The 27,765-nt window shown below is 42.1% G+C and overlaps 2 protein-coding genes across 3 annotated transcripts in view; one reads left to right on the forward strand and one right to left on the reverse strand.

The window, feature by feature from the left end:
- Window positions 1-9,501, forward strand: part of wdr59 (WD repeat domain 59) — a 30,403-nt gene extending 20,902 nt beyond the window's left edge. Inside the window, exons 20-24 of one of the 2 annotated variants that reach the window (XM_057843063.1) lie at window positions 432-544; window positions 2,489-2,618; window positions 2,684-2,823; window positions 2,879-3,021; window positions 7,442-9,498. In XM_057843063.1, coding sequence (XP_057699046.1) covers window positions 432-544; window positions 2,489-2,618; window positions 2,684-2,823; window positions 2,879-3,021; window positions 7,442-7,677 — 762 coding nt within the window. In that variant the 3' untranslated portion in view covers window positions 7,678-9,498. Of the gene's footprint in view, window positions 1-431; window positions 545-2,488; window positions 2,619-2,683; window positions 2,824-2,878; window positions 3,022-7,441 lie in introns of both variants that reach the window. The other variant, XM_057843072.1, reaches the window with a different exon arrangement.
- A 22-nt stretch (window positions 9,502-9,523) lies between these two features.
- LOC130920122 (uncharacterized) overlaps window positions 9,524-27,765 on the reverse strand; it is a 40,969-nt gene continuing 22,727 nt past the window's right edge. Inside the window, exons 4-15 of the mRNA XM_057843050.1 lie at window positions 27,067-27,306; window positions 26,866-26,988; window positions 24,548-24,742; window positions 21,377-21,846; window positions 18,809-19,058; window positions 15,937-16,026; window positions 15,629-15,877; window positions 15,393-15,563; window positions 11,552-11,732; window positions 11,218-11,328; window positions 11,046-11,150; window positions 9,524-10,611 (exon numbers count right to left, since the gene is read on the reverse strand). Of these exons, the coding sequence (XP_057699033.1) occupies window positions 10,460-10,611; window positions 11,046-11,150; window positions 11,218-11,328; window positions 11,552-11,732; window positions 15,393-15,563; window positions 15,629-15,877; window positions 15,937-16,026; window positions 18,809-19,058; window positions 21,377-21,846; window positions 24,548-24,742; window positions 26,866-26,988; window positions 27,067-27,306 (2,337 nt within the window). The 3' untranslated portion in view covers window positions 9,524-10,459. The remainder of the gene's footprint in view (window positions 10,612-11,045; window positions 11,151-11,217; window positions 11,329-11,551; window positions 11,733-15,392; window positions 15,564-15,628; window positions 15,878-15,936; window positions 16,027-18,808; window positions 19,059-21,376; window positions 21,847-24,547; window positions 24,743-26,865; window positions 26,989-27,066; window positions 27,307-27,765) is intronic.

The following is a 27,765-nucleotide window of genomic DNA, read 5'->3' on the forward strand; positions in this document are numbered from 1 at the left end:
AGTGTTTACGGGGTCGCTTCATGTACAATTTAGTTTTGGGACATTCTTAGGTCAGTTCCTGTTAATGTTGGGTCACATCCTGTTGACTGTGGGACATTTCCAGGTGCTTTCCTATTAATTTTGGGGCAATTATTGTCACCTGTTTATTTTGGAGCATTTTCTTGTCACTTCCTTTTAACCTTTGGTCACTTCCTGTTGATTGTGAGCCATTCCCAGGTCACTTCCTCTCGATTTCAGGGCATTTACGGGTCACTTCATGTACATTTCGGGTTAGTCCTAGATTTTTGGGGATGATATGTGTCACCCCTCCCCCCAAAAAATGATGGGTCATTTCCTGTTGATGTTTGGTTAGGTACGCAGAAGCTGATGTTACAAAAATGTTAGCCTGCGGCTAAGGCTAGCCACAGGCTAATGTATTGGCTTACGTTCAGGTGTGGGCTCTAGCCTCGGCAGCCACCGCTCAGGAGCTGAATCCCGACCCGGACCCGGATGCAGATACCCCCTGGGCCAGTCATCCTTTTGGACGCCACCTACTGGAGACACTGTAAGTTGTCTACAACTATTTAGATTTTTAGACATTTTTGTTCAAGAATTGTAAAACTTTTTAGTATATTTTTTGTTAGTGACAAAAAAAAAAAAAAACAGCTTTTCAAAAATAAATTATGTTTTTTAAAAATTTAAAAAAAAAAAAAGCAAAATCTTTATTTTTCACATTTCAAGCAACACTATGTAATTGTATGTAGCCACACTAAGCCACACGTATGCTAACCAACATTATGCTATTGTTTAGCCACAGCTGGATTCATTACCTTATTACTATTCATCCTTCACACAGGTGCTGGTAACAGAAATGTTGTTTAATCCAGTTGCAGGTGACCGGGCGATTGATTTTTGAACGATTGATGATTTGTGCGGGTGTGCGCTGGACCTCAATGGAAACAGTCTTCCTTAAGGCAAAACACTACCGCTTTTGTCCACCGGCGTCACTAAAATTGACCAAAACTAAAGAGTTGCCAAGTGTTGCTAAAATAAATTTTGCCATGTGGCATTTTTTTTGCCATGTGGCATTTTTCTTGCCATCTGGCAAAATGGGTTTTGCCATGAGGCATTTTTTTGCCATGTGGCAAAAAAAAATTTTGCCATGTGGAAAAATGGATTTTGCCATGTGGCAAAATGTATTTAGCCATGTGGCTTTTTTTTTGCCATGTGGCAAATGGATTTTGCCATGTGGCATTTTTTTTGCTATGTGGCAAAATGGATTTTGCTATGTGGCAAAATGGGTTTTGCCATGTGGCATTTTTTTGTCATTTGGCAAAATGTATTTTGCCATGTGGCATTCTTTTGCCGTGTGGCATTTTTTTTTTGCAATGTGGCAAAATGGATTTTGCCATGTGGCTTTTTTTTTTTTTTTTGCCATGTGGCAAAATGGATTTTGCCATGGGGTATCTTTTGATTTTGCCATGTGGCACAATGGATTTTGCCATGGGGCATCTTTTTTTTGCCATGTGGCAAAATGTTTTTGCCATGTGGGAAAATGGATTTTGCCATGTGGCAAAATCTATTTAGCCATGTGGCTTTTTTTTGCCATGTGGCAAATGGATTTTGCCATGTGGCATTTTTTTGCAATGTGGCAAAATGGATTTTGCCGTGTGGCAAAATGGGTTTAGCCATGTGGCTTTTTTTGCCACGTGGCAAATGAATTTTGTCTTGTGGCATTTTTTTTTGCAATGTGGCAAAATGGATTTTGCCATGTGGCAAAATGGGTTTTGCCATGTGGCATTTTTTTGCCATGTGGCAAAATGGATTTTGCCATGGAGCATCTTTTGATATTGCCATGTGGCATTTATTTTGTTTGCCATGTGGCAAAATGGATTTTGCTTTGCACTGTGGTATTTTTTTTTTTTTTTTGCCATGTGATATTTTTTGCCATGTGGCTGATGCACATCAGACAATTGTTACCAGGTTTGCGTTTTATAGTGGGTAGGGCAGCTTTAAACCACTCATCAGTGATTGAGCACACACCTGACTTATATTGTTTGGTAAAAATTGGTTTCAATTGCTCTTTAAGTCTCCTAGGACAGATGGTCCACTAACTTATTTTTCCCCCTTCTGTCATTTTTTGCATGCTATCCTCATTAGAATATGAAAACCTATAAATGTTTGAGTGGTTTTAGCAAGCAGGCACTGTTTTTCCATCTGTGTGATTTTGACAAAGATCATATCTCATTTGAAGGTGATTTTGTGCAGAAATGTGAGACATTCCAAAAGGTTCGGAAACTTTTTTCATACTACTCTATATGTACTTGAAATTAAAAACACAAGGAAATAACTGCAAATATTACGAAGTGGTTTTATAAATGTCTGTCATTGACGGCACTCGACGTCCAATCCATTTGAAGCGGGAGGGTTGACATATTCAAATGGAATGGACGTCTACTAGTGATAAACTAGTGATTTCCATGTGAAGACATGAGTGGTGTTTTTTCAGCGTGGACCACTACAGTCACATGAGCGACGTGCAGACGCTTGCTATGATGTGCAGCGTTTTCAGCGGCTCCGACGCCGACCCACCGCCACCGTCGTCCCGCCAAGCTGCTCTCCCTCCCTACACTCGCTATGTAAGTAAGCCCACGCCCGCTCCGTTGTCATAAGGTAGACTAAACGTGACGCGCCGCATGTTCAGTCCGGCTCCAGCGAATCGACGGCGTCCGGGAGCCGAGACCCTGTTGAACCCCGCGGCGAGTCCCCCGACGGTGCACGGCACGGTAACCGGGGACAGCACGGCGATCCCCGGGAGCGCGAGCGGCACGACCTCAACAAAAGGTGAGGCGGCGTAGACTGTGATGAAGGACTGTGTATCACATTCTGCCACCCGCAGACTTTTGGACCCGGCCAACGCGCCGCAGTTTGACGACTTCAAGAAATGTTACGCGGAAATTCTCTACCGCTGGGACCTCCGAGACAAACGGGCCGACGTGCTGAAGTTCGCCTCCTGTTCTCCCGAGACGCACCGAGGCGTCGGTAAGACCCCGAGCTAGCGCGCTACCCCTCATTTAACATCCGTGCTAGCGTCCTGTCTGTTTTGTGCTAGTACTTAACATCTTTTATCTGCTAACTTGTGTCTTGACATCTGTACTAACTTCTAGACTATTCTCATGCCTTTTAGCACTAGTACTTAACATTCTTTCTCTGCTAACTTCCTCCTTATATCCATGCTAACTTCATCTCTTTATGCTAATGCTTTGTTCTGCGTCTATGCATCAATTGCTATCCCTGCTAACATCCTTTTTGACATTGGCGCTAACATCATCTCTTCAAATACTCTATTTTGTTCATGCGCTTAACTTCCTGTCATCGCTAAATTCTTTTCTGACATCCGTGCTAACTTCCTGTCTTTTCGGATACTCTGTTTTATACTAGTGCTTCCAAATCTGTCTCTGCTAACTTCCTTTTTGACACCCACGCTAACTTCCTGTCTGTTCAAATACTCATTTTTGTTGTTGTACTAACATCCTGTCGCCACTAGCATCCTTTGCGACATCCATGCTAACTTCCTGTCTGTTCCAGTGCTCTGTTTTACATTAGTGCGTCAAAATCTGTCCTTGCTAACTTCCTCCTTACATCCATGCTAACGTTCTCTCGTTCTACTAATGCTCTTTTCTGCATCTGTGCCTTAAATCCTGTCCCCGCTAACTTCCTTTCTGACATCCATGCTAAGTTCCTCTCTGTTCCCATGTTGTTTTGTGCTCGTGCTTAACATCCTTTCTCTGCTAACTTCCACCATACATCCATGCTAATTTCCTCTCGTTGTAATGCTCTGTTTTGTATCTTGCTCCAAATGCTGTCCGTGCTAACTTTCTGTCTGTTTGAATATTTCGTTTTGTCCTTGTGCTTAACTTTCTGTCACCGCTAACTTCTTTCTGTACGTACATGCTAACTTCCTGTCTGTTCGAATACTTTTTTTTTTCTTGTGCTAACAGCCGGTCGCCACTACCATACTTTGCGACATCCATGCTAACTTTCTATCTGTTCCAATGCTCTGTTTTAAGCTAGTGCTTTAAAATCTGTCTCTGCAAACTTCCTCCTTACATCCATGCTAACTTCCTTTTTTTCTACTAATGCTGTTTTACACTAGTGCTTCAAAAGGTGTTCCTGCTAACGTCTTGACCGCCATGCTAACTTCCTTTCTGTTCAAATACTCATTTTTGTTCTTGTGCTTAACATCCTGGCACTATTAACTTCTTTCTTAACATCAAATGCTAACTGTCTGTCGGTTTCAATGCTTTGTTTTACGCTAGTGCTTCAAAAGCAGTCTCTGCTAACTTCCTCCTTTCATCCATGCTAACTTCCTCTTTTTCTACTAATGTAGGGTGACCAAACGTCCTCTTTTGCCCGGACAAGTCCTACTTTCACGTAGTATCCTCGTCGTCTGGGCGGGTTTTATAAATTCATAAAAATATCCGGTTTTTATGATTTTTCACGGGATCAATTTGAAGAGAATCCCTCTGGCCGCTGGGTGGCAGCAGTTGACATGGTTCCTACTAGAAAGGAGGGAAGGAGTAGTTCTTGTTTTTGTTGGCAGTATACCCCTATCATGAGGCATTACCGCCATCTACTGGGTTGACAATTTGGACACAACACCTGCCCAGTTGTTAAGTTTTTTTACGATAAATACGTATATAATAGCAACTGATGACTTCTGTCGGAGCTTTGACTGTAAAATCCCGTTTGGTGTCGAATCGTTACGCTGCCAATGATTGTCAACTTTTATAGCAAAGTTTGATTTTTTTGCCTTTTGAATAGTTTGTCAGTTTTTTTCGGTTATTGTTTGTGTGCAATCTAGAACATTGAATGAGAATATCAATTGAATGGGAATAACAATTTGTCAAGGACAATTGTCGCTATAGTAATTTATAAAAATGTTTAGTTAGCACGTAGCCTACTGTGTGTATGTGTATTGACTGGACTTCATTTCCATGGGTTTGCATTTTATATATATTAGGGCTGTCAAACGATTAAAATTTTTAATCAAGTTATATATATATGTATATTAGGCTGTCAAAATTATCGCGTTAACGGGCGGTAATTAATTTTTCTAATTAATCACGTTAAAATATTTGACGCAATTAACGCACATGCCCCGCTCAGACAGATTTAAATGACAGTACAGTGAAATGCCCACTTGTTATTTGTGTTTTATGGAGTTTTGCCGCCCTCTGCTGGCGCTTGGCTGCAACTGATTTTATAGGCTTCAGCACCCGTGAGCATTGTGTAAGTAATTATTGACATCAACAATGGCGGGCTACTCGTTTATTTTTTGATTGAAAATTTTACAAATTTTATTTAAACGAAAACATTAAGAGGGGTTTTAATATAACATTTCTATAACTTGTACTAACATTTATCTTTTAAGAACTACAAGTCTTTCTATCCATGGATCGCTTTAACAGAATGTTAATAATGTTAATACCATCTTGTTGATTTATTGTTATAATAAACAAATACAGTCCTTATGTACCGCATGTTGAATGTGTATATCCATCTTGTGTCTTATCTTTCCATTCCAACAATAATTTATAGAAAAATATGGCATATTTTATAGATGGTTAGAATTGCGATTAATTGCGATTAATTAATTTTTAAGCTGTAATTAACCCGATCAAAAATTTTAATAGTTTGACAGCCCTAATATATATATATATATATATATATATATATATATATATATATATATATTTGTCTTTTTTTTTTTTTTTTTTTTTTTCAAAATTCATTTTTCCATCCAGATTGAAGTGGCACACTTTAAATATATTAAAGTGATATAGGTATCTTAGAGAGAGCTTAGAGTAAAATTCAAGTATCTTAAGGCTGGGCTGAGTGTCCTCTTTTTTGGAAATCAAAATATGGTCACCCTATACTACTAATGCTAGTTTACGCTAGTGCTTCAAAAGGTGTTTCTGCTAATGTCTTGACATCCATGCTAACTTCCTTTCTGTTCAAATACTCATTTTTGTTATTGTGCTTAACATCCTGTCACTATTAACTTTTCTTCACATCCATGCTAACTCCCGGTCTGTTTGTCCTTGTGCTTAACTTTCTGACACTGCTAACTTCTTTCTTGACATACATGCTAACTTCCTGTCTGTTGGAATAATCTTTTTGGTTCTTGTGCGAACATCCTGTCGCCACTACCATCCTTTTCGACTTCCATGCTAACTCTGTTTCAATGCTCTGTTTTATGCTAGTGCTTCAAAATCTGTCTCTAACTTCCGCCTGACATCCATGCTAACTTCCTCTTTTTCTACTAATGCTGTTTTACTCTACTGCTTCAAACTCTGTTTCTGCTAACTTCTTGACATTCATGCTAAATTCCTTCCCGTTTAAATACTTTTTGTTCTTGTGCTTAACATCCTTTCATTGCTAACGTATCAGTGCTAACTTTCTGTCTTCCTTGTGTTTTAAATCTTCCTGTTTGTTCGAATACTCCTTTTTGTTCATGTGTTTAACTTAGGGTAGTCAAACGATTAAGATTTTTAATCGAGTTAATCGCAGCTTAAAAATGAATCTTAATTATTAGAAATTCAAACTATCTATAAAATATGCCATATTTTTGTGTAAATTAGTGTTGGAATGGAAAAAAAAAATAAACCTGTACCTCGCCATTGTTGATGTCAATAATTACACAATGCTCATGGTGCCGAAACCCATAAAATCAGTCGCACCCAAGCGCCAGCAGAGGGCGACAAAACACAAGTAACAAATGGACATGACACTGTGTTGTCATTTTAATCTGTTTGAGCGGGGCATGTGCGTTAAATCCATCAAATATTTTAACATGATTAATTAAAAAATTAATTACCACCCGTTAACGCGACAATTTTGACAGCCCTAGTTTAACTTCCTGTCACCACTAACAGCCTTTGTGACATCCGTGCTAAATTCCTGTCTGTTCCAATGCTGTTTTACGCTGTGCTTCAAAACCTGTCTTTGCTAATTTCCTTTCCATTTAAATACTCCTTTTTGTTCTTGTGCTTAACATAGCCCGCTTCTTTCTTGAAATCCGTGCTAACTTCCTGTCTGTTCCAATGCTTCTTTTTTGCTCCTCTGGTTAACATCCTGTCACCGCTAACATTGTTTTATGACATCTGTGCTAACTTCCTGTCTGTTCCAATGCTCATTTTTAAGCTAGTGCTTCAAAACCACTCTCTGCTAACGTTTTCTTGACATCCGTGCTAACTTCCTGTCCATTTGAATACACCGTTTTGTTCTCGCGCTAAATTGCCTGTGCTCTGTTTTAGGCTAGTGTTTCAAAATCTGTATCCACTAGCTTCCTTTTATGACATCTACACTAACTCTCTGTCCATTCCAATACTGCGTTTTGTGCTAGTGCTAAAAATGGCGTCGCCGCTAATTTTCCGTTCTGGCCGACTTGTGCTTTCAGAGCTGTGCGTGTTGTGCTGCCACTGCGGCAGTCCCAGTCGCGGCACTCAGTGCGCGGCGTGCAAGCGTCTGAGCTTCCAGTGCGCCGTTTGTCACGTGGCCGTTCGAGGCTCCTCCCACTTCTGCCTGAGCTGCGGCCACGGCGGTCACACGGGTCACATGATGGACTGGTTCCGGAAGCGCGACCAGTGCCCGGCGGGCTGTGGGTGCCGCTGCCTGCGGCAGAGCAACTTTTGACCGCTCATTAAAAACTCATCTGTGAATCACGTGCGTAAGCGTTTTCTTTTTTTTTTTTGCCTTGAAACAAGATTTCCTTCATGAATAATGCCGCATTTACACAAAAGTCTTATATGAACGTCATTTTTGGTACTAGGCTGTCTGTCTGCCTTTTTGATTTTACGCAATACAGGCCACTCATTGAAATACATTATGCAGAGGCCATTTTTTATAAAAATATCCTGCAAGTTTGATAATAATCCCTCTATTCATTTTGAAGTTAGCGCAAAATTATTTTTCTGACCTCTGTGACCTTTGACCTCTTCTGTTTCATATTGCAAACATGTCTTACAAATTTGACAATGCTCCCTTTATTTGTTTTTGAGTTATAACAGTTCCTTTTCTGACCTGTGACCTTTAACCTCATGAGCCTGAAATAACCTTGTCTGTTTATCTAAAACATATCTGACTGCATGTTTGAAAATTACACAGCCTCGTGCAAATGAGTTAATAATTTTTCGTTCTTTAAGTAAAGCAATTCAGTGGTACCTCTACATACGATCGCTTCGACACACGAACTTTTCGACATCCGACGTAAAATTTGACTCGCCATTTGTTTCTACATCCGACGACATGCTCGAAATACGACGACAATGGCAGCACCGCAGACGAATGCACGGCGGATTTTCTTGTGTGACAAATCAACACAGGTTTCAGAAAAGGTTGGTACAGGTGGTGAAACAAGCAAAAAGTTGACGCTTACCTTCTAAATGAAAATGCAAATGACAGAAAAATATGAGCGTGGGGTGAAATGGCTCAACAGTACATCTCCACGGTCCTCCTCCGACCATCGTTCGCCAGTCTTTATAAGTTAAGCTGACAATTCTTATTGTGGTAACATCTCCAAAGAAATCGCCAGCTTCGCCACGTTTTCATCATTTCTTTCACAACTTATTCAACACAAAACGCCTGCTGTCTGCCGCAATTGACGGTGTTCTCAAGAGAACATTCAAAGTGAAAGTGAAACTCAAGCTCACCGGTCCGTCTCTGGCACGTCAGCCCCGCGGTGCGTTCAGGGTCAGCAAAAAACGTCCGCCACATTAGAACCCGATTCGTTACACTATTACAGGAATTATTATTATTCTTTTTATTACATTATTCCAATTTTGATTTATAATTTATTTGTTTTGCTACGTGTAATTGCCATTTGTAATAGCACCAGCAGTATTTTTTAAGGATTTAGTGCAGGTTTTTGGGCTGTGGAACGAATTAATGGAATTATAATGTATTCCTATGGGAAAATCCTGCTCGACATACGACCATTTCGACTTACAAACAAGCTCCTGGAACGGATTAACTTCGTATGTAGAGGTACCACTGTATTCCTTTTCTGACCTCACGAGCCCAAAATTTGATCACCTCTTCTGTTTACAACAGCAAACATGTTTAAACAAGTTTAATAGTCCTTTTCTTCATTATTGATTATTTATTCTTTGACCTCTCAAACCCAAAATGTACTCGCCTCGTTTCATATTAAAACAGCCTGCAAATTTGATACCTTTATGCTTGAGTTCTAGTGAAATTCCTCATCTGACATTGGTGACCTTTGACCTCATGATTTCCTCTCTTTCATATTTTAAACAGATTGCAAATTTGGCAATGATCCTTTTATTCGTGAGTTCGAGCAAAATTCCTTTTCTGACCTCTGTGACCTATGACCTCATGAACCCAAAATTTACAACAGCAAACTTATACTGCAAGTTTAGTAAGTTGTTCATTTTTAAGTTTTCAGCGAAGTCCTTTTCTGAAGTCCATGACCTTTGACCTCTCAAACACAAAATGTAATTGCCTCATTGGTTTCATATCAAAAACATCCTGTTTGATACCTTTATTCATTCTTGAGTGCTAGTAAAATTATGTTTCTCAACTCTTAACCTTGACTCATGACCTGTTCGTATTTCAAACATAGCTTGCAAATTTGACTGATCCATTTTTTTGTTGAGTTACAGCAAAATTGGTTTTCTGACCTCAGTGACCTTTGACCTCATGACCTCTTCTGTTTCATATTTCAAAAATAGCCTGCAAATTTAACAATGATCCTGTTATTTATTCTTTAGCAAAATGCCTTTTCTGATCTATGACCCTTGACCTCATGAGCCCAAGATTTAATCACCTGTTTACAACAGCAAGCATATACTGCAAGTTCAATAAGCCCTTTAATATTTTCCTTTCCATGGAAGTCCTTTTCTGATGTCAGTGACCTTTGACCTCTCGAACCCGAAATATATTCACCTCATCTGTTTATTAACATAGCCTACAAATTTGATACCTTTATTCGTTCTTGAGTTGTAGTAAAACTTTTCTGACCTCGTGACCTTTGACCTCATGAGCCCAAAATTTGATCACAATTTTTCATTTTACATTAAGATATGATACCTTTATTCATTCTTGAGTTACAGTGAAATTCTTTTTCTGACCTCAGTGACCTTTGACCTTGTGACCCAAAAATGAAAATGACAGCTTGTTTCATGTTACAAACATATTTTTAAAGTTTGATAACAATACATTTGTTAAATCTTGTTACAGCTAAATTACTTTTCTGAACTCTCTGACCTTTGACCCAAAAATAAAAACATCTTGCACGTTTGATTATCCCTTCATTCATGCTTGAGTTACCGTAAAGACAAACATGGGAAGCGACATAAGCTCCGCCTTTTGTAAGTTTCACCTACTAGCGGTAGAAAAAAATGTCCATCTCACTCTTTAGCCCGAACCGAAGAGTGAGAGTTTCAGGAAGTGTCGCTCAAACTGGAAGCGCTTGCCCGCTCGGGGGTAGGCGGGAGGAGCACGAGGAGGCGGAGCTCGGATCCCGGAGGCGGGACGAAACGCAGCCCGAATCGGAGCCGCTGGAGCCTGAAAGTCGCCGCGACGATGACGAGTTTGAGCTTTCTGTACCTGACGGACACAACGGGGCGGCAAACGGGATAAGTCGTTAGCGCAGGAAAGGAAACGGAACTTTGCGTCAATGTCAAACAGGCTGTGAGCAACAACATCAATCCAGAAGGGAGTAGATATGTCAACTGAGGAGTTGGCAAAAAACTCAAACCAGAGGAGAGCATGTCAAACAGGAAGCTAGCACTAGCATCATACAAAGACAGTACAGCAAGCAGGAAGTGAGAGACACAGGAGATTAGCAAGAACCATAAACCGGAAGTGGGGTCAGGTGTCTGACAGGAAATGAAAGTAGAGGTGAGCATAGCAAACAGAATGGTGTCAAACGGGAACAGGAAGTGAGCTAAACATAAACAGGAAGTTATCCAAGGTCAATTAGGAGGTGAGCGACGTCAAAGAGAAAGCGAGCACGGAGAGTAGAAGCGTGCGGAACGTACTGACGGAAGGCCGACCGGCGCCGTCGTCATCGTCTTCTTCCTCTAGGTGGCGGAAGAACCGCCGGTCTGACGGTGAGACTGCGATGGATGCCGGCCTCCTGGCGCCTGTGTGGGCCGCGGTGCAAAAACAAACTTAGACGGTGCCTCGGCGGCCAATGACTTGCTAACGTACCTCGTGTCCCTACGTGGAGGGCTCGATCGCTAATGGCGGCGGCGCTGGGCAGAATGTCCAAGTAAGGCTTGCTGCCCACCCCCATGGACAACATCTCCTTTACACGCGCCTCTGCACAACCACAAGCAGTGCGTGGATTGTCACATCAACTCCCTTATATTTCACTTCAACATATTTTTTAGCAGAGGTGGGTAGAGTAGCCAAAAGTTTGACTCAAGTAGGTGTAGTGTTACTTCAAAAATATTACTTAATTAAATGTTGTTTTCAAAGTAAATCGGACATAAAAAATTATTTTGAGTACAATTTTTGTCTACGCTAGCGACTCTGTACCCACCTTTGTTCCTGGCGGCCTGCGTCCACAAGATGGCGCTGAGGTCACGCGTCCAGGCACACTTGAGCTGGGCGCTGGCGGCCTGCAACGTCAACGTCTGCTTCTTGGAAGTCCTCCTTCGGAACCAGACCTCGAAGCGGAGACCGTCGTCTCCCGTCGACTCGGTCAGGCCCAAGTCCGCCGTCTTACGGAGACAAGTTAGCTTATTAGCGGGAAGGCGGCTGCGAATCGGCGTTCGTTCGATCGCTGCCGACTCTCCCGCTTCGAACGGATCGGACATCTCGCACCGTCCGTCATTGACTTTGACGGTTGAACTAATCATGACACGATTTGAATGTCGATGCATTGACTTTTATGGGAAGGTGGCCCTTAACATGGCCTTAGGACGGCCATGTTGGTAGGGGCGAGGAACGCTCTTTTCATGCTTTAGTTGGGAATTGAAACAAGTTTATCACTTGTAGAAGTCCAATCTGTTTGAAGCGGAATGTTGGGAGTGAATGAACGTTCGTTTGTTTGCTGCCAACCCTCCCACCTGGAAAAAATTGGACATCTAGCACCATTAGAGTGAACAGATGATTTAACATTGCTAATATTAAGAAATACGCTAGTTAGGATTTGATTTGAACTTTAATGCATTGACTTTGAGGGGGGTGTTGCCCCTACCAATAAGGCCGCCGTGACCTTAGGCCATGTTGGTCGGGGCGATGAAAGCTCTTTTCATGCTTCAGTTTTGAAGTGAAATGAGTTCATCACTTGTAAAAGTCCAATCTATTTGAAGCAGGACTAGGAATGCACTGATTTAGAGGGGAACGTTGCCCCTACCAACATGACCGCCGTGACCTGAGGCCATGTTGGTAGGGGCAATGTAAGCTCTTTTCATGATTCTGGTGGGAATTGAAATGAGTTTATCACTTGGAGACGTCCAATACATTTGAAACGGGACGGTGGCAAATGAACGTTCGTTTGTTTGCTGCCGACCCTCCCACTTCTAAAAAATGGGACGTCTATGAAATAGCAAATGCTTTGACATTGCTAAAATTGAAAAATAAGCCAGTTAGGACTTGATTTAAACATGAATGCATTGACTTGGAGGGGAGCGTTGCCCCCACCAACATGGCCGACCTGATGCTGACACTGTTGGTAGGGTCCATGAAAGCTCTTTTCATGCTTTTTCCGGGAACTGAAATGAGTTTATCTCTTATAGACGTCCAATCCATTTAAAATGGGACAGCGGCAACCAATGTTATGTTCGTTTGCTGCCAACCCTCCCACTTCAAAAAAAAAATTGGACGTCTAATACTGTCAATTGGGCCCTTTAAGTAAATGGCAGATGCTTTTAACATTGCTAATATTGAAAAATAAGCTAGTTAGGACTTGATTTGAATGTGAATACATTGAGTTGGAAGGGAACATTGCCCCTACCAACATGACAGCCGTGACCTGAGGCCATGTTGGTAGGGGCAATGAAAGCTCTTTTCATGTTTCTTCCGGGAACTGAAATGAGTTTATCACTTGTAAACGTCAAATCCATTTGAAGCAGGACGTTGGCATTGAATGAATATTTGTTCGTTTGCTGCCAACCTTCCTACTTCAAAAGGATTGGACATCTAGCACTCTCAATAGATGCTTTGACAATACTAACATTGATAAATAAGCTAGTTAGGACTTGATTTGAATGTGAATGCATTGACTTGGTGGGGAACTGTAAGATATGCGTGATTGTATGACCATTATACTCTACGGGTTATACAAGTTTGCTCTCCCAAGCTATTATGAAGAATACAGTTTTAGCCCATAATTATGTGCTTACTGGCAATTGCTCACATTCTGCTAATAAATAGATACACACACATATGTTGATTCATCACACAACGTCTCAGTACTTTTCCACCAAGCTACTTCGAGTGCAAATGTGTGTTCAAAACAAAGTTATCTTGCTCGCTCAAGAGTGTGACTGTTAATTTAATCAATGAGTGTGACTGTTGATTTAATCAATGACTAGAATGAGGAACTTGCCCGATCGAAACTGCTAGGTTGGACAACAGTGTTGTAACTATATTCTGCCCAGCAACAAGCCCTCAATAAAAGTCAGCAGCACGGGGAGCTCTGAGAGAGACTTCGATGAGACGCTCTTAGTCACGTTGCCCGATCTCAGACCTCTCCCCAAACTGCAGTTGGTAAAAGCCCACTCTCTGCCTCCTTGTGTCCTGCCTTTGTCACCTCGCTCTGGGTCAACAGCTAAATTGAAGAAGGTGTTTTAGACCCAGCAGGAACTTTGCCCTTACCCACATGGCGGCCGTGACCTGAGGCCATGCTGGTAGGAGTAAGCTCTTTTAATGCTTCTGTCGGGAATTGAAATGAGTTTGTCGCTTGGAGATGTCCAATCCATTTGAAGTGGCACGGTGGCAATGAATGAACATTTATCCGTTTGCTGCCAACCTTTCTACTTCAAAAGATTGGACGTCTAGCCCTGTCAATTGATGCTTTGACATTGCTAAAATTGATAAATAAGCTAGTTAGGACTTGATTTGAAGTTGTATGACTGACTTTGAGGGGGACGTTGGCCCTACCAAGATGGCCGTCATGACCCAAGGCCATGTTGGTAGGGGCGAAGAAAGCCCTTTTCATGGTTCTTCCGTGAACTTAAATGAATTTGTCATTTATAGACGTCCAATCCAATTGAAGTTGGACGGTGGCAGCGCATGAATGTTCGTTTGTTTGCTGCCAACCCTCCCACTTCTAAAGAATTGGACGTATAGTACCGTCAACAGCGGCCTTCGAGTAAACGGCAAATGCTTTTCACACTGCTTAAATTAAGAAATAAGCTAGTTAGGACTTGATTTGAAATTCAATGCATTGACTTTGAGGGGAATGTTGCCCCTACCAACATGGCCGCCGTGACTTTAGGCCATGTTGGTTAGGGCGATTAAAGCTCCTTTCATGCTTCTTTCGGAAACCGAAATAAGGTAATCATATGTCCACTCCAGTTGAAGCAGGTTGCTACTAGCGAATGAATGTTTGCTTGTTTGCTGCCAACCCTCCCAATTCAAATAAATTGGACGTCTGCCGTCGTCAGTGGCAGACAATGAGTGAATGGCAGATTGATCAAATAAATTGGTTGAGAAATAAGCTAGTTAGCACTTGATTTGAATGCCAGTGAATTGACTTAGAGGGGAACCTTGCCCCTACCAACATGGCCGCTCTAATGCCATACCAGTAGGGGCGATGAAAGCTCTTTTCATGCTTCTGCCCGTGAATTGAAAAGAGTTTACCACATGTAGACATCCAATCAATTTTAAGCGGGATGGTGGCGAACAAACATATGTTGGTTTGCTGCCAGCCCTCCCACTTTGAAAGAATTGGACGTCTAGCGCCAATAATGGCAGCCTATGAGGAAACAGCTAAGCAAAGCTAATTAGGGTTTGAATGTCTGCATTGATTTAGAGGGGGACTTTGCCCCTACCAATATGGCCACTCTAATGCCACGTTGGTAGAGGTGCTGAAAGCTCTTTTCATGCATCTATGATTTGGCATTGCTACAATTGAGAAATTATCTAGTAAGGACTTGATTTGAATGCGATTGCATTGACTAGAATTAGAACATTGCCCCTTCCAACATGGCCGCCGTGATCTGAGGCCATGTTGGTAGAGGCCATGAAAGCTTTTTTTCAAAAGTTCCCTCGCTGCCAACTTTCCTGCTTCTAATGGACTGGACTTCTACTAGTGATGAACTCATTAGTCGGAAGATTCTTAACAAATTTGATTTTTTTAACTCTTTGGCTGCCATTGACAGCGATATACGTTCAATCCATTTGGCAATGGGAAATGAAAGGAGATTTGGTACCTTGAAGGAGTTTTTGTAGACAAAGACGTCCAGACCTCCGTGGATCTTCTTGGCTTTGCTGAAGAGGAGGAGCTGCTCGAAGAGGAAGACGCGCCTCTCGCACTTGCGCCCTCTGCTCCAGACGTTCATCTGATCCTGGCGCATAAGCCGCCCTTGTTCCTTCAGGTCCACCTGCGGGAGTCATCGGAGTGAGTCGGCCGTTGACGGACTCGGACGGGCGAGAAAAGCGTACGCACGTCGCAGTGCCGGATGGCGTCCATGGCGAGGAGGTCGTTGCCGTGGCGGAGCTGAAAGCGGACGGCGGCGACGGCCGCTCGCAACGGGCCCAGCTCCTCCTCTCGCTCCTCCTCCTCCCGGTCGGTCGCCGCCGCCTCGGCCTCCTTGATGAGGTCGTCCAGGAGCAGCGCGTACTTGCTCATGCGTTGAACCGGTTTCAGCAGGTACGAGCAGAGATCCATCTTGTCGCCCAGTTCGCGCTGCTTCCTCTATGAAAGAGCGAGTGCGGCGTCAGGTCGCATCGGACGAATAGATTCGGCGCTCTCACCTTGAAGAAGGCCAGGCCGTGGTCGGCCAGCAGGGCGTCCGATTTTGGCTTGTTTTTGCTGTAAAGGGCGTAGAGGCCGAACTGCTCCCGCTGCAGACAGGTAGGACAGAAGTAAGGCAGGGAGAGAAAAGATCTGAGTCGATGGCCCCTCATCAGGCGCAAATTTGTTCAAACACTTGCGATGGGAGCTTTGCTGTGGTAGGTAAAGACCTAGGACCCACCCAGTTTATTTGGGGCATTTGAGGGTCACTTCCTGTGGATTTGGTGATATTTCAGGGTCACTTCCTGTTGATGATGGGAAATTTCAGGGTCACTTCCTGTTGATTTAGGCACATTTCAGCATCACTTCCTGTTGATTAGGGGAAATTTCAGGGTCACTTCCTGTTGATTTGGGGGCATTTTGGGGTAACTTCCTGTTGATATCAGGTTACTCCCTGTTGATATCGGGGGGGGGGCATTTCAGTGTCTCTTCCTATTGAAATTCACTTCCTGTTGATTAAGGGACGTTTCAGCATCACTTCCTGTGGATTAGGGGAAACATCAGGGTCACTTCCTGTCGATATCAGGTCACTTCCTGTTGATTTAGGGGCATTTCAGGGTCACTTACAGTTCATATCAGGTCACTTCCTGTTGATTTGGGGACTTTTCAGGATCACTTCTTGTTGATATCATGTCATTTCCTGTTGATTTGGGAACATTTCAGTGTCAATTCCTATTGATATCAAGTCACTTCCTGTTGATTTGGGGGCATTTTGGGGTAACTTCCTGTTGATATCGGGTTACTCCCTGTTGATATCGGGGGGGGGGGTGCATTTTAGTGTCTCTTCATGTTGAAATTAATTCACTTCCTGTTGACTGGGGACATTTCAGGGTCACTTCCTGTTGATATCAGGTCATTTGCTGTTGATTTGGGAAAATTTCAGGGTCACTTCCTGTTGATTTGGGGACATTTCAGGGTCACTTCCTCTTGATATCAAGTCATTTCCTGTTGATTTGGGAAAATTTCAGGGTCACTTCCTGTTGAAATTGATTCACTTCCTGTTGATTTGGGGACATTTTGGGGTAACTTCCTGTTGATATCAGGTCACTTTCTGTTGATTTAGGGACATTTCAGGGTCACTTCTTGTTGATTATGGGAAATTTTGGGGTAACTTCCTGTTGATATCAGGTCACTTCCTGTTGATTTAGGGACATTTCAGGGTCACTTCTTGTTGATTATGGGAAATTTCAGGGTCACTTACTGTTGATTTGGGGGCATTTTGGGGTAACTTCCTGTTGATATCGGGTTACTACCTGTTGATATCGGGGGGGGCATTTCAGTGTCTCTTCCTGTTGATTTGGGGACATTTCAGGGTCACTTCCTGTTGATATCAGGTCACTTCCTGTTGATTTGGGAACATTTCAGGGTAACTTCCTGTTGAAATTGATTCACTTCCTTTTGATTTGGGGACATTTTGGGGTAACTTCCTGTTGATATTGGGTTACTTCCTGTTGATATCGGGGGGGGGGCATTTCAGTCTCTCTTCCTGTTGAAATTAATGCACTTCCTGTTGATTAAGGGACGTTTCAGCATCACTTCCTGTGGATTAGGGGAAACTTCAGAGTCACTTCCTGTTGATATCAGGTCACTTCCTGTTGATTTAGGGGCATTTCAGGGTCACTTACTGTTCATATCAGGTCACTTCCTCTTGATTAGAGGACTTTTCAGGGTCACTTCCTGTTGATATCAGGTCATTTCCTGTTGATTTTTGGGGAAATTTCAGGGTCACTTTCTATTGAAATTGATTCACTTCCTGTTGATTTGGGGACATTTCAGGGTAACTTCCTGTTGATATCAGGTCACTTCCTGTTAATTTAGGGACATTTCAGGGTCACTTCTTGTTGATTATGGGAAACTTCAGGGTCACTTCCAGTTGATATAAGGTCACTTCCTGTTGATTTAGGGGCATTTCAGGGTCACTTACTGTTCATATCAGGTCACTTCCTGTTGATTTGTGTACTTTTCAGGGTCACTTCCTGTTCATATCAGGTCATTTCCTGTTGATTTGGGAACATTTCAGGGTCACTTCCTGTTGATATCAGGTCACTTCCTGTTGAAATTGATTCACTTCCTGTTGATTTAGAGACATTTCAGTGTCAATTCCTATTGATATCAGGTCACTTCCTGTTGATTTGGGGGAATTTCAGGGTCACTTCCTGTTGATTTGGAGACATTTCAGGGTCACTTCCTGTTGATATTAGGTCATTTCCTGTTGATTTGGTGACATTTCAGGGTCACTTCCTATTGATATCAGGTCAGTTCCTGTTGAAATTGATTCACTTCCTGTTGATTTAGTGACATTTCAGTGTCAATTCCTGTTGATATCAGGTCACTTCCTGTTGATTTAGGGACATTTCAAGATCACTTCCTGTTGATAACAGGTCACTTCCTGTTGCTATCGGGACACTTCCTGTTCAATTGGGGACATTTGAATGTCACTACCTGTTGATTTAGGGATATTTCAGGGTCACTTCCTGTTGATTTGGGGACATTTTGTGGTCACTTCTTGTTAATATCAGGTAACGTCCATTTGATTGATTGATCTTTCACGGTAACTTCCTGTTGATATGTTGACGTACATGGCCGTCATTGGAATCCAGGTACATTTGCATGAATCGAATGGATCATTAGCACGGACGCGCGTGGCTGTCAATGGCATGGGCGTCATTTGAATGTCAATGGTAGGGGGGAAAATCGCAACCAGCCAGGTTTTTCTGCCATTGAAAATGAATGGGAAATTTTGGCCATTCGAAATGAACGAATGTTGGCGTGTATTGATGTACGTTTGCGTTTGATGGGGGGCCAAGTCGGGTGGGGCGGTTCGTAACGCACGTGTCTGAGGAAGCAGCGCGCCACTGTGAGCGGACGTTTGCGGCAGGCCTCCAGCTCTTTGAGGAAGAAGCCGGCGTGGAAGTCCAGCAGCTTCTCCAGGTTGCCGAAGACCAGCGAGCGTTTCCCGCGCAGCTCCCGCGGGACGTCGGCGCGCTCCATCTCGGGGAAGTAGTGATCGGCCACGTAACGCAGCGACAGTACGTACTCGCGCTCCGTGCTCACCATCTCCTCCACGATGCGACGCAACTTCCTGTCCGGACACGTGAGCGTACGCTTAATTTTTCTTTGAAGGGGGGCACTGAATTTTTTTTTCAACTGAATATTCACCACTGATTTTTTCTTTTGTGGTAGATTTTTTTGTAACGGATTTTTTTTCGGAACCTTGATTTTTTTATCGCAGATTTTTTTTTTTTTTTTTGCAACAAAAATTTTTTTTGGGGGGGGGTTGAATTTTTTTCCTAACTGAATTTTCACCGGTGAATTTTTTCATGGCTTCATTATTTTTTTTTGCAACTGAATTTTCACAGCTGAATTTTTCTTTGCAGATTTTTTTGCAACTGGATTCTTGCTTCTATTTTTTTGTTTTCTTGTGGCAGACTTTTTTTGCAACTGAATTTTCGCTCATTTTTTTCCCCGCAACTGCAACTTCATTAAAAAAAAAAAAAAAATTTGTTGCGAATTTTTTTTTAAAATGAATTTTCGCAAATGAATTTTTTGTAGTGGAATTATTTTGCAACTGAATTTACACTACTATTTTTTTTGGGTGGCAGATTTTTTTGTAACTGAATTGTTTTGCAACTGACTTTTTGCTACTAATTTTTTTGTTGAATTGTTTTGTAGCAGATTTTTTGCTCCTGAATTTTCGTGGCAGAATTTTTTTGCAACTGAATTTTTGCTCATTTTTTCCCGGAACTAAAACTCAATTTTATTTTATTTTTTTTTATTTTTGCAAAAATGTATTGGAAAAGAATTTCCGCCACAGAATTCTTTGTGGCCCTTTTTTGCAACTGAATTTACACTACAATTTTTTTTTGTTAGCAGAAATTTTTGTAGCTGAATTGTTTTACAACTGATTTTTTGCTCATTTTTTCCGCAACTGTACCTTAATTTAATTTTTTTTTTTTCATTTTTGTTGGAATAGAAAATTGAAAATAAATTTTCGCTACTTAATGTTTTGTGGCTGAATTTTTTTGCAACTGAATTTACACGATAATTTTTTTTATGGGTAGCAGATTTTTTTTTAAACTGACTTTCTGCTACTGAATTTTTGTGGCTGATTTTTTTGCAACTGTATTTACACTAATCATTTTTTTGTGGCAGATTTTTCTGTAACTGAATTTTCGCGACTGAATATTTTTGTGGCCATTTTTTTGCAACTAGATTTTTCCGACAGTTTTTTTATGTGGCTGATTTTTTTCCCTACTTATCTTTTTTTCGTGCCCAATTTTTTTTTGCAACTAATTTTCATCCGCTGGATTTTTCACGACTGATTTTTTTTGTGACTGAATTTTTTTTCCGGATAGATTTTTTTTCTACTCATTTGTCATTGTTTTGCAACTGAATTTACACTTCAATTTTATTTTTTGTGGCAGATTTTTTTGTAACTGAAGTTTTGCTACTGGGTTTTTTATGGCTGTTTTTTTTTTTTTTTTTTTGAGCAACTGTATTTCTGCTCCTATTTTTTTTGGGTGGCAGATTTTTTTGGAACTGAATGTTTTATGGGTGATTTGTTTTGGGGGGGGGGTGAATTTTTGCTTCTATTTTTTTTGTGTGGCTGTATTTTGCCACAGAAGTTTTGTGACTGAATTTTTGCCACAGATCTTTTTTTTTTTTTTTTTAGCAACTGAATTTTCACGCATTGTTTTTTCCGCAACTGATTTTTTTTTTTTTTTTTGTAACTGAATTTTCATGACTGAATTTATTTGTGGATGATTTTTTGGCTAATTTTATCGCAACTGATTTTTTTTTTTTTTGTTTCGCTGAATATTTTTAAAATTGAATTTTCGCTACTGATGCATTTGTGACTGAATGTTTTTGCGAATACTTTTTTTATTCCTCGACTGATTTTTTTTTTGCCTTTTGTGGCTGCTTTTGAATTTACACTAGTAATTTTATTAATTGTTTTTTTTTTGGGGTGGCAGATTTTTTTTGTACCAGAATTGTTATGCAACTCAATTTTCGCTACAAAATTTTGTGTTGAATATTTTTGTAACTGATTTTTTGCGACTGAATTTTTATGGGTGAATTTTTTTGCAACTGAATTTTTGCTCATTTTCTTCCCACAACTGCAACTTAATTTATATTTTTTAAATTTTTGTTGCAAAAATTTTTTGAAAACGAATTTTCGCTACAAAATTTTTTTGTGGTTGCATTTTTTTGGGGGTGGGGGCTTATTATTTGTTGTCTTAACTGCACTTCCCTTACAAATCATTTTGATGGCCAATTGTTCCGGCAAATAAATTTTTTACTTGTAATTTTTGGACCGTTCAAAACAGTGGAGAGGGTCCGATTTGCGGTCGGCGCCTCCGGTTTCGTAAGGTGGCCAAATTATACAGAGTGACGAATCACCTCTCCCCGCGGCAGCTTCTGGCGGCGTGACTCTGGGAAGTCGCGGGGCTCCCCGTAGCCCTGCGCCGGTCCGGCCCGGCGATCCTGGTATCGTGGGTGCGCCGGAGGGCCTCGGCGCCGCTGACCTCCAAACCTCGGATGAAGACGCCTGTGTTTCCTCGCCGCGCCGGCTCGCCGAAGGCGCGGGATGGGGTGCCCGAATGCTGTGCGTCCGGCCGGGCCGCGGGCGCCGGGTCCCAACTATGAGTCTTACGGAGCGGGGGGCGTTGGGGGAAAGACGGGGTGGCGGCAGAGCGGTTTCCGAACAGGCGGCGGAAGAGGGGCGTGCGGCGAAGGCCGTCAGTGAGCGGGACAGCCGCCGGTGCTTCGGCCCACGGGAACGTAACGGTCGAGGTGGAGCGCGAGTGCTCCGACGCCGCCCAGCTCATCCGTCGCGCGGAGGCGTGGCTATCTTCCGGCAACGAGACAGGCTGCGCCACAGAAAGTGAGTCAGTGTCAGAGTAGCCAAAAATTGATTAACGTTACTTCAAAATATTACTCAAATAAAAGAGTAATGGCTGATTTATATTGTAAACAATGGCAATTTTTTTCTCAGCATAACGTCATCTCTATCCACTGTAACTATACTGTAGACTTCGTAATGTCGATGCTATAACCTATTACATGACCATGTTGGACAGGACAAAAAATGCATGAGTGCCCTCTGGTGGAGAAATTTTAAAAACGATCGTATCTAGTGTTTTCCATGGTTTTATCGGTGCCAAATAAAAAACAATTAAAAAAAAAAAAATAGACTCATGTTGACAGCAGTGCTCTGTGTCAAGTAGTTTTACTTTAAAGACGCCAAGTGATTGAACGCGGCGGCGTGATCGTAGGACTTGTGAAGGCAAACTTATCATGTGGTCTGTAGCAGAGTAGGGGTAGTGTTTTTGTTCTTCACACTCAGGTCAAAGTACAGTGGTATATGAAAAAGTATTTGATACTTTTGGAATTTCTCACATTTTTGCATATAATCACCACCAAATGTGATCTGATCTTTGTTAAAATTACACAGCAAAACAATAGTGTCCGCTTGAACTAAAACCATCCAAACATTTATAGGTTTCCATATTTTAATGAGGATAGCATGCAAACAGTGACAGAAGGGGGGAAATAAGTAAGTGAACCCTCTGCCTAAGGAGACCTTTAGAGAAATTATAACCAATTTTTTACCAAACAATTTAAGACAAGTGTGTGTCCAATCACTGATGAGTGGTTGAAAGATCCCCTGCCCACTGTAAAACACACACCTGGTAAGAATTGTCTTGAGAGAGACAGCGAGAACCAAAAGTGGTAGTTGCCATGTGGCAAAATGGATTTTGCCGTGTGACTTTTTTTTTTTGCCATGTGGCATTTTTTCTTTGCCATGTGGCATTTTTGGGGTATGTGGCAAAATGGAGTTTGGTTTGTGGTTTAGGGGGTATGGCAATTTTTGGGGGGTATATGGCAGTTTTGCAGCCCATGCACGTCCCTGCCATTGACGGCCATTTCAAATAGCATTTTAAATAGCAGAAAAACACTTGTGGCTGTAATTTTTGGCCATCCACTTACCATTACAGCGGATTGACATTTAACGGACACCCAAGTCAGGCTATGCCATTGACGGCTATGCACAAAAAAAAATGCCCCATGGCAAAATCCATTTTTCCACATGGTAAAAAAATGCCCCATTGCAAAAAAAAAATTGCCACATGGCAAAATCAATTTTGTCACATGGCAAAAAAATTGCCAAATAGCAAAAAAAAAGCCACATGGCGAAATCAATTTTGCCACGTGGCAAAAAATGCCACATGGCAAAATCCATTTTGCCACATGGCAAAAAAATTGCCAAACGGCAAAAAAAAAAATGCCACATGGCAAAATCAATTTTGCCAAATGGAAAAAAAAAATGCCACATGGCAAAATCCATTTTGCCACATGGCAAAAAAAAATTGCCACATGGCAAAATCCATTTTGCTACATGGCAAAATCAATTTTGCCACATGGCAAAAAAATACCATATAACAAAATCCATTTTGCCACATGGTAAAATAAATGTCCCATGGCAAAATCCATTTTGCCACATGGCAAAAAAATGCCACATGGCAAAAAATATACCAAATAGCAAAATCCATTTTGCCACATGGCAAAAAAATGCCACATGGCAATATCCATTTTGCCACATGGCAAAAAAATTGCCAAACGGCAAAAAAAAAAATGCCACATGGCAAAATCAATTTTGCCAAATGGAAAAAAATGCCACATGGCAAAATCCATTTTGCCACATGGCAAAAAAAATTTGCCACATGGCAAAATCCATTTTGCTACATGGCAAAATCAATTTTGCCACATGGCAAAAAAATACCAAATAACAAAATCCATTTTGCCACATGGTAAAATAAATGTCCCATGGCAAAATCCATTTTGCCACATGGCAAAAAAATACCAAATAGCAAAATCCATTTTGCCACATGGTAAAAAAATGTGCCATAGCAAAATCCATTTTGGCACATGGCAAAAATTTTTTGCCACATGGCAAAATCCATTTTGCCACATGGTAAAATAAATGTCCCATAGCAAAATCCATTTTGGCACATGGCAAAAATTTTTTGCCACATGGCAAAATCCCTTTTGCCTCATGGCAAAAAATATTTTGGCACATGGCAAAAAAATACCACATGGCAAAATCCATTTTGCCACATTGCAAAAAAAAATGCCACATGGCAAAATCAATTTTGCCACACGGCAAAAAAAAATGCCAAATAGCAAAAAAAATGCCACTGGCAAAATCTATTTTGCCACATCGCAAAAAAAAAGCCAAATAGCAAAAAAAAAAATGCCACATGGCAAAATCAATTTTGCCACATGGCAAAAAAAAAAATGCCCCATGGCAAAATCCATTTTGCCACATGGCAAATACTACTTTTTGTTCTCAGCCCTTCCCAAAATATTAAATGTGATGGTTATCTTACTTATCTTACCCCCGTCTGTCATTGTTTGCATACTAACCTCATTAAAATATGACAACCTATAAATGTTTGGGTGGTTTTAGTTAAAGCAGACTGTTTTTTTATCTGGGTGATTTTGACAAAGATCAGATCACATTTGATGGTGATTTTATGCGGACATTTTAGAAATGTGCAAAGCGCTCACCCGATCCAGGAAGCGATGGCACGCGACGGCCTCGCAGACCTGGTGTTCGGCGGCGTCCACACGCCGCCAGAAATCATCCAGCTGAGCCCGCAAGGGGCCGACGCGGACTTCATAGATGTCAGCCAGCTCCGGGGCCTGCCAAGGGCGCCAACCGTCAAGGCGGCGAAGAAGGACCTGGCCTTTTTCGTGCCAATCCTGCACACGCGTGAGCCGTGTAAAAACAAAAAACGGAATTTCACTGTCTAACTAGAAAATGCAATTACTGGAGAATTTTCAATGGTAGATTTTGGTGCATTTTGGGGTCACTTCCTGTTGATATCAAGTCACTTCCTGTTGATTTGGGGGCATTTCGGGGTCACTTCCTGTTGATTTGACCTCACTTCAAGTTGATTTTTGGGGGTATTTGGGGTTACTTTTGCATTGTGGGTCACTTCCTATTGATATGGGGGCATTTTGGGGTCACATCGATGTCATCATATTGATATCGGGCCACTTCCTTTTTATTTGGGGCCTTTTCAGGGTCACTTCCGGTTGATATCAGGTCATTTTCCGTTAATTTGGGAACATTTCAGGGTCACTTCCTGTTTATATGAGGTCACTTCCTGTTGATATCAGGGCATTTTAGGGTCTCTTCCTGCTGATATCGGGTCACTTCCTGTTGATATTGGGCCATTTCCTATTGATTTGGGGGCATTTTGAGGTCACTTCCTGTTGATATCAGCTCAATTCATGTTAATTTGGGGGTATTTCAGAATCACTTCCTGTTGATATCCGGGCATTTCAGGGTCTCTTCCTTTTGATACCGGGTCACTTCCTTTGATATCAGGTCACTTCCTGTTGATTTGAGGCCTTTTCAGGGCCCCTTCCTGTTGATATCAGGTCACTTCCTGTTGATTTGAGGCATTTTCAGGGCCTCTTCCTGTTGTTATCAGGTCACTTCCTGATGATATCGGTCACTCCCTTTGATATCGGGTCACTTCCTTTTGATATGAGGCCTTTTCAGGGTCACTTCCTGTTGCTATCTGGGCATTTTAGGGTCACTTCCTGTTGATATCGGGTCACTTCCTTTGATATCGGGTCACTACCTTTTGATTTGAGGCCTTTACAGGGTCACTTCCTGCTCATATCGGGGCATTTCAGGGTCACTTCCTGTTGATATTGGGCCACTTCCTGTTGATTTGGAGCATTTTCAGGGTCTCTTGTTGATATCAGATCACTTCCTGTTGATTTCGGGGCATTTCGGGATCTTTTCCTGTTGATATCCGGGCATTTTAGGGTTACTTCCATTGCTAGTGGGGTCACTGCCTTTTGTTTTGGGGGCCTTTTCGAGGTCTCTTCCTGTTGATATCGGGTAATTTCCTCTTGATTTAGGGGAAATTTTAAGGTCACTTCCTTGTTGATATCGGGGCAATTCAGGGTCTCTTCCTGTTGAAATAGGGTCACTTCCTGTTGATTTGGGGCCTTTTCAGGGCCACTTCCTGTTGATATTAGGGCATTTCAGGGTTTCGTCCTGTTGAAATCGGGCCACTTCCTGTTGATATCAGGTGACTTCCTGTTTGTATCAGGTCACTTCCTTTTGATTTGGTGGCATTTCGGAGTCACTTCCTGTAGATTTAATGGCATTTCGGGGTCTCTTCCTGTTGATATCGGGTCACTTCCTGATGATTTGGGGCCTTTTCAGGGTCACTTCCTGTTGATATCAGGTCACTTCCTGTTGATATTGGGTCACTTCCTGATGATTTGGGGCCTTTTAAGGGTCACTTCCTGTTGATATCGGCTCACTTCCTTTTGATTTGGTGGCATTTCGGAGTCGCTTCCTGTTGATTTAATGGCATTTCGGCGCCTCTTTCTGTTGATATCGAGTCACTTCCTGATGATTTGGGGCCTTTTCAGGGTCACTTCCTGTTGATATCGGCTCACTTCCTGTTGATTTAAGGGGAATTCGGGCCAATTTCCTGTTGATACAGGGTCAGTTCTTTATATATTGGGTCACTCCCTGTCGGTATTGTGTCACTTCCTGTTGCTCTCGGGTTACTTCCTTTTGATACGAGGACAGTTGGGGGTCACCTCCTGTCAAATGTGGATCACTGTTGATTTGAGGTCCACTATCTGTTGTTTTTTTTGGTCACTTCCTGTAGATTTTGGGGCATTTCCGGGTCACATCCTCGATAACTCCATCCTGGATGTCTGGCACAATCAATGGGACTGAAACATTAGTTAACAAGGAAATGAATAGGAAGTAAACGAAAACCCGCATAGAAAAAAATGGTGGTTTGGCATTTTCTAGTTTGATGGCGTCAAGAGGCAAAAATGCATACGCTCGCCGAAGAGTAGAAGTCTCGGAATTCCTGCCGCTTCCGGCACAGAACGTCCCACGAGTCGTCCCGTTGGCCCAGACTCTCCAGCCGCGCCCGCCCCTCTCCTTCCAGCCAAGCGCTCACCTGAAAAGAGGACAGATTAGAATTAGAGCGGCGTCCAGGGAGGGCGGCGGCAACCGGGGAGTACGGGTGGCTGGCCACCTGCCGGAAGGCGTCGGCCACGCCGCAGCAGTCCCGGAGGAAGCGGAGACGCCGCGTCCTGCGGTTGTTCAATGCCACCAGCCGGTGGAGCAGCTCTTCCGCTCGCCGGTACGAACGGGAGACGGCGGCCGGCGACGACGACGGCCAGGCGCCGCCCTCTCGTTGCCAGTCGGCCAATCGTGCGTCGGCCAGGACGCCGCGCATCAAGTCCTCGTACGCGCGCAGCTGACACTCGGCATCCTGCGTGCGTTGATGAAAGTTAGGTTAAGAAAAATTCCTTGTCATGCCCCAAAAAGAACTGCAATTAGGGTTGTTCCGATCATGTTTTTTTGCTCCCGATCTGATCCCGATCGTTTTAATTTGAGTATCTACCAATCCCGATATTTCCCGATCTGATTGCTTTTTTTTTTGCTCCCGATTCAATTCCAATCATTCCCGATAATTATTCCCGATCATATACATTTTGGCAATGCATTAAGAAAAAAATGAATAAAACTCAAATATTTACATTCAACATACAGTACATAAGTACTGTATTTGTTTATTATGACAATAAATCCTCAAGATGTCATTTACATTATTAACATTCTTTCTGTGAGAGGGATCCACAGATAGAAAGACTTGTAATTCTTAAAGTATAAATGTGACTTTGTATATTGTGACTAAATATTGCCATCTAGTGTATTTGTTGAGCTTTCA

The sequence above is a fragment of the Corythoichthys intestinalis genome, chromosome 1 (genome assembly GCF_030265065.1).
Source record: "Corythoichthys intestinalis isolate RoL2023-P3 chromosome 1, ASM3026506v1, whole genome shotgun sequence".
NCBI lineage: Eukaryota > Metazoa > Chordata > Actinopteri > Syngnathiformes > Syngnathidae > Corythoichthys > Corythoichthys intestinalis.